The following is a 14679-nucleotide window of genomic DNA, read 5'->3' as shown; positions in this document are numbered from 1 at the left end:
GGGCCTGATTCTCCGCTGCCCTGCTCTCCTTGTGCTCCCAGTTGCACCAGCGCAACGTGGTACCAGGCGAGAATGGCAACGTTTCAGACCCGCTACGCACTGGTGCAAATAAGCACCCATATAACGAGGCTGTGGAGAACTGAGCCCTGCTCTCTCATCGTCCTCGGCTCTCCTGATGCCACGGGGAGCTCAACTGCCAGGCCTTGCTAGGAGACAGGCTGCTGCATTCCACCGCAGCTGTGGATGTGAAACTGACACAGATCGCCTGCTTTATCACTGGATCCTCTTTAACCGCCCCCCCCCCCCGCCACCTCCAGTCCCCTCCACAGTTGTCTGCCTGGCCAGTTGTTTAGCCTCACACTGAGGCTATTGAGCACCTGCTGGGGAGGGAGAGAACACGAGAACAGGTGGACGATCAGAGACGAGGCCGGGGTCTGATTGACAGGGGCTATGTATAGCGCCGGTTCTTATAAAATGCCTATCATACCGGCGGCTATCTCAGGGACATGGAGATCCCAGCCATGCAGCCACGTGCAGGAAGATCGAGCGACTGGAGCATGCTCAGCAGAAAGGGACTCCGCAGAGCAAGCCCAGTGCTGGGGAAACAATCTGGCTTCCTCACCCCCTGACCCTGCAGCATTGCTGGACATGGGAAGAACCCCTTCCAATCAGAGAGGCGGCACAATCCAGTGGATAGAGCCATTAGACTGGGACACTTCGGTTCTAGTCCCAGCTCTGTCCGTGACCTGCTTGGCAACTGTGGGTAAATCGCGTCGCTCCATGCCTCAGTTTCCCCTTTCTAGTCTCGCTGTGAGTTCTTTTGGGACACTCTCTCTGACCGTGTATACATACTGCACCTACCACAATGGGGCCTGATTTCAGTTAGGACCTCTAGCCCCTACTATAATACAAGTGAATAATTTGAGGTTCCCTCTGATTGCAAATACCGAGGAGGCCTTCCCATCTTCCTCTAGTCTAGGAGCCGCATCCCTGTAATGCCCTGTTTAGAATCAAGCCAGGGTAGGTTCGCTTCCTCGGACTCAAATCCTGGCTGGAGAACATGCACTGACTGAACACAATGAGAGGCACGCACAAGACTCCCACCCATCTTCTCATTCACTCCCTTGTTTTCCTAAGGGCCATTATAATCAGAAAATCACCTAAGTGATTTAGGAGCCAAAGTTGCATGAGAAGCCAATGTGATTTAGGCACCGATGGGACTTAAGTGCTTTTGAAATTTTTACCCTATTAGTTATTTCTATGGTGGCAACTTGCAGAAGCCCGAGTCATAGACCAGGGCCCCATGGCGCTAGGTGCTGTACAAACAGAACAAAATAAGTCCCTGTGACAAAGAGCTCATGGTCTAAGTACCCTATGTGAAAAGGGATCCTCCCTCCTAACGTAACATCCCTTCTGCCTCTCTGGGTTTGGGTCAGGTTTGTCTGGGACAGGGGAACTGTTGCTCCCGCTAACCTTGAAGCTTCAGGGGAGCAAGTGGGAGTCTTCATTCTGTGTACAGCACGCACATTGCCAGCTAAACCCTGCCTGGGTCCGAACATTATCATTTGCACTAAGGCCCCTTTACGTTGCCAGAGGGGTTCAAAACGGCTCTAACGTAGAGACGAGTCAGGTCTGTTGACATGCAAATGAAAAGCTGGATTTGGCTTTATACACACAACACACATGGCAAGTCCCCTGCAAGTCACCCCACTACTGCAGGTTTGTGCCCCTTCCTCCGAAGCAGTAGGCATTGCTGGGCCGGTTAGAGACGGGATTCTGTACTAGACGGATCTCAAGTCTAACCCAGCCTGGCCAATTCCCATTTGCAGGGCCCAGGCTGGAGTGCCAATGACTGAATGTTTGGGGGAAATAATCTGGGGCTTCTAACTGAACATACCAGCCTCGATTCACATTAACACCCACTCTAAGGCTACATTATGTTGTGGGGCGGGGGGAGAGGGGCCCAAGTGTGAATGAGCATCAGGCCCTATGGCTATGAAATTAGCAAGGATATTTCCCTGTCCAATGTACTTTTCTTTTAGCGAGTCACTCTTGTGATTCCTGTAGTCCTTTGAAGTCCTGCCTGACCATACAATCTGCTCTTTGTTCATCCCAGAAGGGCAGATCTCCCCCTAAGTAAAACGGTTTTTCCGCTGGAGGCCTTTCACGAAGCGGGTGGTGGTGGAGGGAGGAATGTTCCATAAAGATCAAATTTTTCTCCCCACGCACAACGTTTCAGCAAAACCACATCATCATCACTGTGAAGCAATTCAGAGAAGAGTTGGCCCAGCTCCGCGCAAGATGAATGGAAGAGGACAGATCACTTCCAGCATGGGGAGTTTTAGCAACCATGTGCACTCGTAGATCATTTATACACACAAGGCTCTCAAAGCACTCTAGGGACTTTAAGTCTCATGTCCCCATGTGAGATTTTACCAATGGAGGAAACTGAGGCAGACAGCAGCAAGGTGACTTGCATAAGGTCACAAAGTCAGTAGCAAACTGGGACCAGAACCCAGGAGTCCTGACTCCCAAGTTCCCCTGCTCTGGTCCAGAACTGGGACCAGAACTCACGAGTCCAGACTGTCAGTTCCTTGCTTCACCCCCTAGGTCACACTCCCCCTTCCAGATCTAGGAAGCGAATCCAGGCACAAGGCTCAGACTGGCTGTTTAGACAACGCAAGAGAGCCCTCAGATTAAACAAACACACCAGCCCTGTAATTCTCTTTATACAACAAGAAGTGGAAGTTCTACGGGGCTGGCTGGCACAGGGGACCAGCCATGTGCGGCTGAGCCTGGCATCTCCAGCCTGCCTGCTTGAGTCCAGCCGAGTTTTGTAGGGATCAAACACTATTTCTAAATGATGGATGTCTGGAGACCCTCTGAGTGGAATGAGTCTGATGGAGTCTCACTGGAGTTCCCAGTGGGTAGGGCAGGTGTCTCCCATTAAATCCCAGAGGAGGCAAAGACCCACCCGCAACTAACAAAGTGCTGCTGCTCAGGTCTGGTGGGGAAGGGGAAAAAAAAAACCAGTGTTGGATTTAACTAACCATCCACTCCCACAGCCAGACGCGGCTGCTTGGTCACTCCACGTCCACACAGATTTCAAAGGCTGAGAGACTCTTCTTCTTTAAGAAGCAGGAGAAGAACTGGGCTGGGGAAGGAGCGAAAGTCAATATTGAGCTACCAAGCTACTGGTTTAATCAGGTTAGGGGCTGCAATTCAGGAAGCAATCGCTCAGACAATCTTATAATGAGCAGGGTCTGGTTCCTGTTTCGGAGAAGGAACAGGGGAAAAGAAAAACACCTCTATCTTCCCTCATCTCTGATCAGGCTCTTAGCAAAACTGTCAGCAGAGGCGGGAATGGAACTAGCTAATTATTAGGCCAGACACAAAGCATTGGCTGAGATGAACAGTTTACCGTCTGGAGACTTTGGGGAGCCCAAATCACACTGCACCTCCCCAGACACTGCAGCAGCGGGGAGGCCCAGGAAGAATCCAGTTCCCTTTGCTGTGGGGCAAGGCCCTCGATTTCTCCAGCAGCGGGAGAAGAGTGGGTCAGGTACCCATGAAGGGCTAACTCGCCTGAACAAGAGCGAGGGTATCATCCATTACTCTGGCAATGCAGCTCCTCATTCACCAGAGGAAATAGCCCTGTAGAGCCAGGTGTCCAGATCCATTCCCATGGGGGCCCCAGAGACAGCCAGACCATCACTGCCTAACACAAAGAACTAAGGGAGCATGGCATGAGTGACTAGCTCCCCATGGAGGCTCTGGTTCCACCCAGCTGGGATCTGCTGCTGGCAGAACCGCGGTGCTGAAAGGATCAAGCCAAATGTGGTTTTAGACCCAGGAGGGCAGCAGCAGGATCTGATTAAGGCAGGCACATAACCATACGTGAAACCAACCACTGAGCTCTCTGTGTGGCTCGGGGGTGGGGGGGCAGTGAGAAAGAGAGAGGGAGCAGCAGGAGAGCTGGGGCTGCTTTTACAGCTAAGTAAACCCAAGATAGGGCTCCATCCCAGCCCCTCTCTGGCCTGCAGGTTTCCCCCGGCCCCGAGCAATGGCTTGTGCAGACTTTGGATACCACCGCCTGGAAGATACAACGTGCCTGGGCTGCCCCAAGCTGGGAAAGGGGGCGATGAAGGAGCAGACAGGCTGGGCTGAGCAGTGCTTGCTGGAGAGCCTTCATCCCAAGCAGAAAATCATGGAGAGGAAAGGATAAGCCGCGGCAGGGCTTGACAAACCTATTCTCCCAGCGACCTGTCCCAGAGGGCTGTCAATCACCTTCTGGAGGAGGTCGGTTGACTTGCATTTAACAAGTCCCAGTGCTGCAGCCCGTCAGAGCTTTCCAAGGGAAACCCCCAACCTGCCCTTGTCTGGCGACCGCCTGTTCCCAGCCCAGCTCGTGCTGCCCCACTTGGGAGAGCAGCCCACGGTATCGCTCGGCATCTGGCAATCCTCTCCTCCAGCAGCTAAAGCAGGCCGGGAGAGCGACCCAGGTTTTCCCAGGATGCACCAGTGCAGACATGGCTGTCCTTCGGCGACACGGACGAGCCGACACAGCAGCGCTGGGGAAAATCGCCGCCGTGGGGGCAGGGACCACGGCACAGGAAAACAGCTGTGATGTGGCACAGCGGGTGGCGTGAAGGGGGCCCGGATCTGAGGGGCACCAGGCGGGGGCGTGTTTGGGCTGCAATCCCTCCAGCCTGGCTGGGCGTGGTAGGGGAGGCCTGGCTTTCCCCATGAATCCCATGCCTCTTGAAGTGGGAGGGGAAGGGCGTTGGCTGCCGCCTGCAGATGAGTCAGACATGGGCCACCCCGGCATTGCCACGCCCTCGTGCCGGAGGTGATCTCACCCTTTAAATCCAAAGCCCCCGCAGACTACCAATCCACCGCCCAATCACAGGCTGCCAGAGAATGCCCTGGCGTGCGACTGGCCTGTTGGAAAACCGCTGGCTGCTGGGGGCGGAGGCAGGCAGGCAAGCCTGGCTGTTAGGGACACGTGCGGCTGGCCCCACCCCAGAGCCAGCTTTGCACAGCACAGGAGCAACGGCCCAGCAGCCAGCTCCTGCCGGAGACCAGCACAGGACAGGGCTCTGGCTGGTGTCCTGTGCCCATCTGCCTTGTGCCGCGCTATAATCTATAGGCTGTTTCTGCAATGCTCTCAATCTCTCTCCATTCTTCCAGCACAGATGCAGCCCCTGCCACTTGGCTAGCACTCACTGGGCCCTGGCATCTTCACCATCATGCCACCCAGCCCTGCTCAGAGCCAAGCGAGGGAGGAACCAGAGGCCCCTGCCCCGTCTGGACGAGGGCACTGCCAGGAGAGTGAGAAGAGCTAGGCAACAGCAAAGCTGCCCAGGGATGCATGACTGCTGTGCCTCCACTGCCCAGCTTGGAGGCCGGAGCAGGCTAGTTAATCATAACCCAGCCCCTGCTGCACTCTGGTCTATTGCTTCGTCACCTTTTACCTCCATGCACCGGCCCAGCCCTGCTCGTTAAAGCAGGCACACAATAGATGCCTTCTTACACAAGGGCAGCGTTAGGAGCGCCAGCTGCTGTCTGAGACTGGGGATCAGCTCTCACAGCCGGCCCTACAAGGAAGGAGACACGTGCCCATCTCCCACCACCAGTCACGCTGGGAGAGCCCGACCCTGGCGCATGCCACTAGGGTGACCAGACAGCAAGTGTGAAAAATCGGGACAGGGGGTGGGGTTAATAGGAGCCTATATAAGAAAAAGACCAAAAATCGGGACTGTCCCTATAAAGTCCAGCCATCTGGTCACCCGACGTGCCACCCCGTGCCCAGGGGTGGGTGTGAACTCGGGGCCGGATGTTGCTGGAAGCCCAGCGATAAGCCACACCCTCTATGGCAGGGTGCAGGGATTGGACCACGGAAACTAGCAACACTAGAGCGAGTGCCCCAGGCCAGTCAGGACAGGGAGACCTCACTCCCTCGGCCTTGTACACGCAGGGCTGTGGCAGCGGCTCCGGGAAGGGGGCTCGGTCTCAAATCCAAGGACTGGAGGGGTTCTTCTGTCACTATAGTTCATCCACCTTCCTGAGACGTGGTAGCTAGAATTCTTCCCTGGACCTAGTACTGTCTACACTGGGAGTAATGTTGGAGCGACTTTGTTGATTGGGGGTGTGGCTTTGTCATACCCTTTATTGATGTAACTGGGGCGACTTAACTTTTTAGTGTAGACCTGGTGTTACACTCTCACTGCCTGCACCAGGTGGATTCAGCAGATAAGGGACTGGAATGCCTTCAGGAGAGCATGTGGCCTACCGGTTAGAGCAGAGGACTTTGATCAGACTCCTGGGTCCAGTCCCCCACCTCTGGGAGGGGAGTGTGATCTAATGATCCGAGCAAGGGGCTTGGGGACGAATGGGGGAGTCAGAACTTATGGGTCCCTTTCCAGACAGAATCTGAGCACTTCGGCAAGTCACTGAGCCTTATTCTACCTCAGTTTCCCCAGTGCTAAAATGGGTACAATAATGTACCTCCTACTGCACAAAGCTGTCGGGAGGCTTGGTGAACAGTTGCCAAGCCCCACCCAAGACCTTTGTGGAAAGGCGTTAGGAAGCGGCACTAATTTAGCACTCAGCCCCTGGCCTGAGCCAACGCGGCACCTTTCTCCGGTGTTCATTTCACCAGCAAGAACTAGAGACTCCAGCCCTGGAAGGAAGCAGGATCTGCACCTACAGCAAGGGGAGGGCATCTTTGCTGAGCGAGTCAACATCCCCAACACCAGATCATCACCACGCCTGCGTTTACTGACACAGAGCCAAGTGCTATGAGTAGCACCACAGCTTCCCTTCTCCTGACACGCCCTATCGGGTGGATCCAGCCACACCAATGGCTCGGTTGGCCTGGGGAACGAGACATTCAATGCAGAGCTCATGAGCGAGAGACGCTGGGTGCTGATACCCACCAGCCTTTAGACACTTGGTTTGCTCTCGTCATCTCTCTCGTGCTGTAGATGCTATCACACCAGCCCTTCGAGTGGAACAGTGGCTGCTCGCCCCAGATAACGCTCACGCTGGAGGTCGGGGAGCCTGGTGGGGGAAGATACCAAGGAAACATTTCCGCCTCGGCGCTAGATGCAAGACTGAGTGCACGCGTGGACTGGGTTAGTCGAGCTCCTAGAGCATCTCCCCCCGGGGCCGCTCATTGTCTGTATTTCAGACAGTGGGCCCCGTCCTCCATCCCCTTGTGCAGCCACTTACCCCGGCTCAAAGCAAGCTCAGAACCTGTTCCCAGCTGGTAACGTGTTGCACCCCTTTAGCAATGGGATAAGTGACTGCAGGAGGGGCCTGATTCCATTGTCCTGCCCCATGAGTCCAGCCTCACAGTCCTCTCTGGGACCTGGGTGAGCGTTATTGTCCCTGCCCCCTTTTACAAAGGGGGAAACTGAGCAACAGAGAGGGGACGGGATGTGCTCCATAGGTCGCAGTGCCCCAGCTGGAACCAGGAGCCCTGACTGCCCAATCTGGAGCTTCCTCCCCAAAAGATTATCCTTTGGAATTCCCTGTCTGCGGTTAGAGCCGGGTGATGAAAGCCAGGGCCCTGGCACTTCATTCCCAACTCAGCGAAGGACCTCGAACCAGTCACTTCAGCGCCATGCCTCCGTTTCCCTCCATGTGTAAAGTGAGTCAAGTAACTACCTCTCTTGCAGGCAGTGTATTAAAGTGCTTTGAGAATCTCGGAGGAGTCACGCTACAGAGGCACGAAACGCTGTTTCTACTGGAACGCCTCCCCAAAGCTGAGTTGATTTGATTCATTTAACTTGTGCCTCACTCTGAATAACTTCACAGCCCGGAGGAAGCAATCAGAGCAGAATGCAATGAACCCTGCTCATTACAAGGGGGAAAGTCCCTAAGAAGGATTTTTCAGATCAGAAAACTTCCTGAAACCCAACACAACTCCTCCACACTCACCCACCCCAACATTCACAGTCAAGCTCTTCCCAGAAGTCGTGCTCACGGTAACCGGTACAGTAACCCCAAGTAGTAAATGAATAATGCAATATTGACAGCCGGGGAAATAAACCCTGTTCTTGACTCTCGCTGCTGATTCACGGGTCTCTATTTGAGATATCACAACACTTTGGTCTCTCTTGGTAACGACCGTCACTGCCTGTTCTCCAAGCACAGAGCAAGGTAGGAGCGGAGCTTTCAAGATAAATTGCCTGAGTCACCAATTGTCACTTTTAATAATTAGGCTCAGAACAGGAGTGGTCATTTGGGAATCCCCTTGAGGAAGGGACTTTTTTCCCCAAGGGGTCTGTTGTGTCAGAGAAATGTAGCAGCAACATCCAGTTTTCGAGAATGCACATTCCATTCCAGTAAGCAACAGATCATATAGATTATATACAGGGATCTCTGCACTGCAGCCACCTCTGGAGTGGAGCAGGGCAGCTATATAACAACCACACAGCAGCAGGAGTCGGCTGCAGGCTGGGCGTTATTGTAATGGATGGCTTAAGAAAAAGATAGAGGAGATTGTTTTAAAGTTTAAGGCTGCAAAATCTTTAGAAAACACAGCTCCTGTTGTAGTAGCAAAATCTCTTCCTCCCCATCCCCTCCAAAATCCTCCCACATTCTGGCATGCCCACGGCCAGGGGAGAACAGACACAGACATTCAGCACATGGAAACCTGCATTCAAAATCCATCTCCAAATAGTAACAAGACTCTCGGATCTAAATGCAGAGCTAGCTACAGTTCTATGCAGAGATGACCATGGAGTTATCTAGAGACAGATCTGTGGTTGGGGAGAGACACATGAAGCTAAATATAAAATCCTGGGCAGCTTTTAAAGATGTCTGTAAAATGTTCCTCCTGCTTTCTACATGAACTGATTATTCATGGTGGAATGTCCCTTTCGGGGGCCTTTTAGAAAACAAACTCCTTTATAGCAAAGCCAGGGAGGTAAGATGCTGAGGATCTAACGCAGGAATGGGAGATGCGCTCTGTTTGCCATCACACAAACTTGGGTTCAAATCCCGCTCATGCTCCTTGGAACTGACTGTGGGTGGGAGCATGATGGAGGCAGCAGATTTCGCCTTACGGGAGTGTCCCTTGCTGTTCAGCAAGGATCGAGTCTCAACAGAGACCAGAATACGCCAGAGCTGTGGACCCTACAGGGTCATGTTCTGATCTGAAGTCCATGGGAGTCCAGGACTTTTGAAGCAGGACCACTGGGTGAAGCTGCAGGGCTCTGAAGCTTTCTGGATACAGGTGCCACTCCCAACCTCTTTTGGAACCCTCTGACCTTCACCACCGCCTGCTGGAGACAAGTGCCTCTGCCATGTGGGCCAAGGAGACACAGAACTGGAAACCTAAGTCCCCAGGGAACCCTTGCTGGTTGGGGGCCAAGGTCCAAAGCATGGGAGGGAACCAGCTCGTCAGAATGGGCAAAATGCCACCATGTGCTACCGAGCTCCCTGGTGCCAACTCTAGCATAGCAGGGAGGCGCATGCGTGGGGAAAGGGGAGTTTAGGCAAATTTGGCAGCAGCAGGGGAAAGGAAAATACCATACAGGGAGGGGAGGGGCAGAATTTGAAGCTACTGGACAGACAGAACCAGGGAGGCCCCAGCACACCCCAGAGCACCGCAATGAGAAGGTGAGTTTGACGCGCCGCCAAGTCCTTGAATCCATTTGGCTGAGCAGGCTCAGGCTAGTTTCGAAAGAGACGCAGCAGAATCGAAAGAGGCCTAGCAGAGCCATGGATCTGCGCTCCAGCCCGTTCCCAAAGACCCTCCTGCATGGCGTCTCGCACCATAAACACAGAAAACCCTCTGGCCACCAGCAACGGGGACATCTCAGCTCCCACAACACAGGTTTTTAAAATGACTGGCAAAGGTGGAGTGGGAGAATATGCCAGGGAAGCAAGATCTGCAGGCAGGAGAGCCGGGGTCAGCTAGACCAATTATCACAGGGCTTATTCAGCAGCCTCAGAGAGAGAATCGAAGATGGAAATAGGTCCCGAGATGCAAATTCAGAGGCATCTGGACCCAGGGCACTGGGTCCAGCCTATCAGAGAAATGGAGGCCAGACGCAGAATTTAGATTCAGATTCAGATACCGACCCCACTCCATACCCTCTGAAGCAAGGGATCTGAGCCGAACTCCCAGGCTAATTCTACGTCACATTATTAAAGGCACTTTCACCAGGATCTCGCCGCACCAGCTGACAGCTGCCGAGACAATCCCGCTCCAAGGACGGCGCCGGCTCCTGAACACCCAGTGCTGAATTTACACACAGACCACGCAGCAATTTATTGCGAGGTGGTGGGGGAAGGCAGGAATCATCCCACCCCACCACGACACACCAGCTTCCTCAGTAACATTCCAGCAGGGTAGAGATTTTTCCCATCCTCCTGCTCTGGATTGTTTTTTTCCCCCTCCACGTCCCTCACTGTTTGCCAAACACATTACAACAGGCTATTCGCTTGGCCCGCGGCCTCGGGATATTTGTGGCTTCTTTCCCAAGGCTGCCAGCCCTGGTTGCTCCCACTCAGGCTTTTAGGGACTGCTCCATTCTTGGAAAAAGGGGGAAATGGGAAATTCTTCCACTACCAGCTGCCCCACTGCCTAGCATGGGCACTACCCTGGTGCTTACCGTGCCTTCAGCTCCTTGAACTCCTCCCGCACTTTGCTCAGCTCCAGCTGCAGTCGTGCCCTCTCCTTGGCCACAGAATCCAAGGTCTTGCGGGCATCCGCCAGCTCCGATTCGTAGGCCGACTTGATGCCCGACACCTCGCGGCTCACCACCTCCTCGGACTCGGTGATGCGCAGCCGGAGACCGGCATTTTCCGACTCCAGCGAGCGCACCCGGTCAATATAGACGGCCAGCCGGTCGTTGAGCTCCTGCAGGTCCTCCTTCTCCTGCAGGCGGGTGATGCGGGTGGGAGAGAGCGGGGTGCCACCTGCCCCACTCCGTGTGGCCCTCTTCTGAGATGGGGTGTCCATCGCGGTTCACAGCCTGGCAGAGAGACGGGAGCACGGGTCAGTGACTCAGATCTCTGGAGCTGCCTTCCCCACGCCTGCGTCTGCCTAGCTGGAACTGACAGTCTGAGTCACCCACACGGATCTCGGCTCAAATATCCTTGGGAAGTAGGAGATGGGGGAGTGGGAGTGGCTGTGCAAAGAAGGGCCAGCCCCCTACTTTGATTATTTAAAGAAGCAGAGGCTCCTAGAAAAACAGACTACGTTTAAAATAAGGGCTTGTCCACAAGGGAAAGTTATAGCAAGACGTGCTCGGATGTGAATTTAAATAGCTATAATGAGGGTGGTATAATCCCCGGATGAGTATTCTGGAATCCGAGCATCTTTTGCAGTTTAGTTTATGCTGCTTTAGTCGGAGTTTAACCTGAACTGCGAAGTGCCACTCTTGTTCCAGAATAAAAATAATAAATAGCAATTCCTAGCTCTTCTGGGGCACGCTTCATCGGTAGATCTCAAAGCACCTTACAAAGGAGGTCAGTCTCATGATCTTCATTTTACTGGCGGGGAAACTGAGGCAGAAGGCAGGGAAATGACTTGCTCAGAATCACCCAGCAGGGCAGTGGCAAAGCCAGATCTCCTGAAGCCCAGTGCAGTGTTCTATCCACTAGGCCACCCCACCTCCAGAATCAGAGCGCTCACACAAGGAGTTAGGGCTTATCTACGTGGGGTAGTTGACCAGAATAGCTCCCAAGGTGGACATTCTTATTTCAGAATAAAGTCTTGCCTACAGGGAGACACCCAGGAAAGTTTATCCGAATTAACAAAAGGTGTGAATTTAACCTGCTTCAACCTCATGTGGGCACGCTTATTTGGAATAGGAAGCAGCCCACTTCTCATTGGAAGCGGATTAAGCTATGCCAGAAAAAGGCACCCTCGTGCTGGAATTCACACCCAGGCTTAATCTGCAACAACTTCCCCTTGTGTAGGCAAGCTCTTAGAGCCACCTCCATTCCCAAACCAGATCTGTGACAGGCCAGGCCATGGCATCAAGGGACCTTGTGGGTGCTGGGGTGGGGCTGCCGCTCAGCACACATGGTAGCACTCTGTAAGCGATCCACATGGTCCAGTGGCTAGTGAGAGTCAAGACTACTGCATTCTACTGCCCAGCTTCAGGGCGTCAGGAGTTCTGCGTTCTCTTCCGAACAGGAGGCAGGAGCGTGGTCTGTTAGGCCACGTCTACACTGGGAAATTAGGTCAGTATAGCTACACCACTCAGGAGGGGCTCAGAAGTGAAGTCAAGCTGGAGCAGCCAGTGAGAAGTGTTACTGGGATGCTCCAGGACAGCGGCTCTCAACCTTTCCAGACGACTGTCCCCCTTTCAGGAGTCTGATTTGTCTTGCGCACCCCCAAATTCCACCTCACTTAAAAATGACTTGTTTACAAAATCAGCCATAAAAATACAAAAGCGTCACAGTCACTGTTACTGACAAATTGCTGACTTCCTCATTTTTCACATATATTTATAAAATAAATCACCTGGAATATAAATATTGTACTTACATTTCCACGCACGGTTTATAGAGCAGCATAAACAAGTTATTGTCTGCATGAAATTTTAGCTTGTATTGACTTTGCTGATGCTTTTTACGTAACCTAGCAAATATCTACATGAGTTGATGTACCCCTGGAAGACCTCTGCGTACCCCTGGTTGAGAACCACTGCTCCCAGGAATGGAAAACCAGTCTTAAAAGAGGACACAAGAGCTTGGCTTGTTGAGCCTGGCAAAGCACAAGCAGAGAGGGGATCTGATTGTTGTCTCTAAATACATCTCGACCAGGTGGTGGGCCAGCATGTTTGCTCTAGACAATGGGGTGGGGAGGACGACAGGACATTTCCCCTCCCCCTGCTGTCACTCAGCCCACCATGGTCCAAGCAGCTTCTAGCAGGCAGAGCTTGTTAGGTGGCTTTTGGGTCCCAGCCCCATCAGGCTCAGCTGGGTGCAGACGGCATGTCAGCAGCTGATACACAGAGTGTGGCCCCAGCTGAGCGTGTGCACCAAGGACAGCCCAATGTCTTGTCAGAGCAAGCAGCTGTGTACGCATGTGGGTGGGTGGAGGGGGGGCTCATCTCTAGGGACAATGGGACCCCCCCACTTTCCTCTCCCCCGCCAACCTGGCAGCAGGATCAGAGAGGGTGGCAACTGATTGGCCCACCGCCCCACCTTAGTAGCAGCTGAGGCTGCCTCCCCCACCCCGTTCATGGGCATCACGGACTGCATCAATCCCAGGCCCAGCCGGATGCGGGCAGCCTCATTCCTAAGGGGGACACATTGGCCATATTTATGCAGCAATGACATCTAGGCCAGGGCCCTGCTGGGCCAGAGGCAACACGGACATGGTACCTCCCAAGCCTTCCTAGTGCAGGAAGCAGGATCCCAATTCACTGCTTCAGTGATCTCCCTTTCCCCAGGGGTTGGCCTCTCAGTTTACAAGATGACTTCACTCATCAGCTTATGAGAGTAATAACGCTCTATAGCACTGGGCCAACCAGGGGTATGTGTATCCCTGGGGCTACGCAGAGGTCTTGCAGGGGGTACATCAACTCATCTAGATATTGGCCTCATTTTACAACAGGCTACAGAAAAAGCGCTAGCAAAGTGTATGAAATTTTGATTTGTACTGAGACATTGATTTGTTTATACCGCTCTACGTACTATACACTGAAATGTAAGTACAATATTTATATTCCAATTGATTTATTGTATAATTAAATGGTAAAAATGAGACAGTCAGCAATTTGTCAGTAATAGCGAGCTGTGACGCTTTTGTATTTTTATGTCTGATTTTGTAATCAAGTCGTTTTTAAGCGAGGCGAAACTTGGGGATACACGAGACAAATCAGACTCCTGGAAGAGGTACAGGAGTCTGGAAAGATTGAGAACTATAGCACTTTTTTTACACCCTAGATCTGGCTAGGTAGCTAGACGAGGTCCTTCTCTTTTTTAGGTTTGTCTGTACAGCCCCTAGCACCATGGGGCCCTGGTCTGCGAGGGAGGCTCCCATGTGCCATCGCAATAATATATTATAATACCCGGTCCCCAACACTGTCAGCGCTCCCCATTTCCATGTATTTATCCTCATACCCTCTGTCCGGCAGGGTAGTGCCGATATCCCTGTTGTACAAATAGGGAAACTGAGGCATGGAGAGGCTAAATGACTCACCCCTGGCCACCGAGGGACTCCGGGGCAGAGCAGGGAATTGAACTGCAGTTTCATGAGTCTCAGGCTAGAGCCTGAACTGCTGGCTCATCTTTCCTCTCCCCTAGCTCTCACAGAGCTTTACAAAGGTTATCTGATGAAGGAAACTGAGGCACAGGGCAGTGCAGTGACTTGCTTAAGGTCACACAATAAATCAGTGGTAGAGCTGGGAATAATACCCAGGTTTCCTAGCACCCAGTCCCTGGCGCTAACTACTAGACCACACTCCCTTCTGGAGCCAGGAATAGAGTGCAGAACCCCTTGACACCCCTAACCAATAGGGAAGGCATGAAAAATAGGCAGCTTTACTGAAGCCCTCCTGCCCTGTCAGTCCAGGAAGGCATTGCCCCAGCAAGCACCAGTGCCCTTTAGGGGCAGGGAGGGTTATTGCTAAATGAATTCTATGCAGGTTCTTTCACCACCCCCTTCCAGAGGGGTTTGCTTTGGTAGGGTTTTGCTCTGTTTAC

At 53.0% G+C, this 14679-nt stretch overlaps 1 protein-coding gene and 1 long non-coding RNA gene across 2 annotated transcripts in view; one reads left to right on the top strand and one right to left on the bottom strand.

Moving 5' to 3' along the window:
- LMNA (lamin A/C) overlaps positions 1 to 11103 on the bottom strand; it is a 51452-nt gene extending 40349 nt beyond the window's left edge. Inside the window, exon 1 of the mRNA XM_030542322.1 lies at positions 10629 to 11103. Coding sequence (XP_030398182.1) covers positions 10629 to 10978 — 350 coding nt within the window. The 5' untranslated portion in view covers positions 10979 to 11103. The remainder of the gene's footprint in view (positions 1 to 10628) is intronic.
- On the top strand, positions 7053 to 8072 carry LOC115639487. The gene is made up of 2 exons (XR_003997683.1): positions 7053 to 7136; positions 7683 to 8072. It is a non-coding gene; the product is annotated as an uncharacterized LOC115639487 (long non-coding RNA).
- Positions 11104 to 14679: the final 3576 nt, after the last annotated feature.

This window comes from Gopherus evgoodei, chromosome 24 (assembly GCF_007399415.2).
Source record: "Gopherus evgoodei ecotype Sinaloan lineage chromosome 24, rGopEvg1_v1.p, whole genome shotgun sequence".
In the NCBI taxonomy this organism is placed as follows: domain Eukaryota; kingdom Metazoa; phylum Chordata; order Testudines; family Testudinidae; genus Gopherus; species Gopherus evgoodei.
Note: the sequence above shows the minus strand (reverse complement) of the source record. Positions and strands in the feature narration are given on the sequence as shown.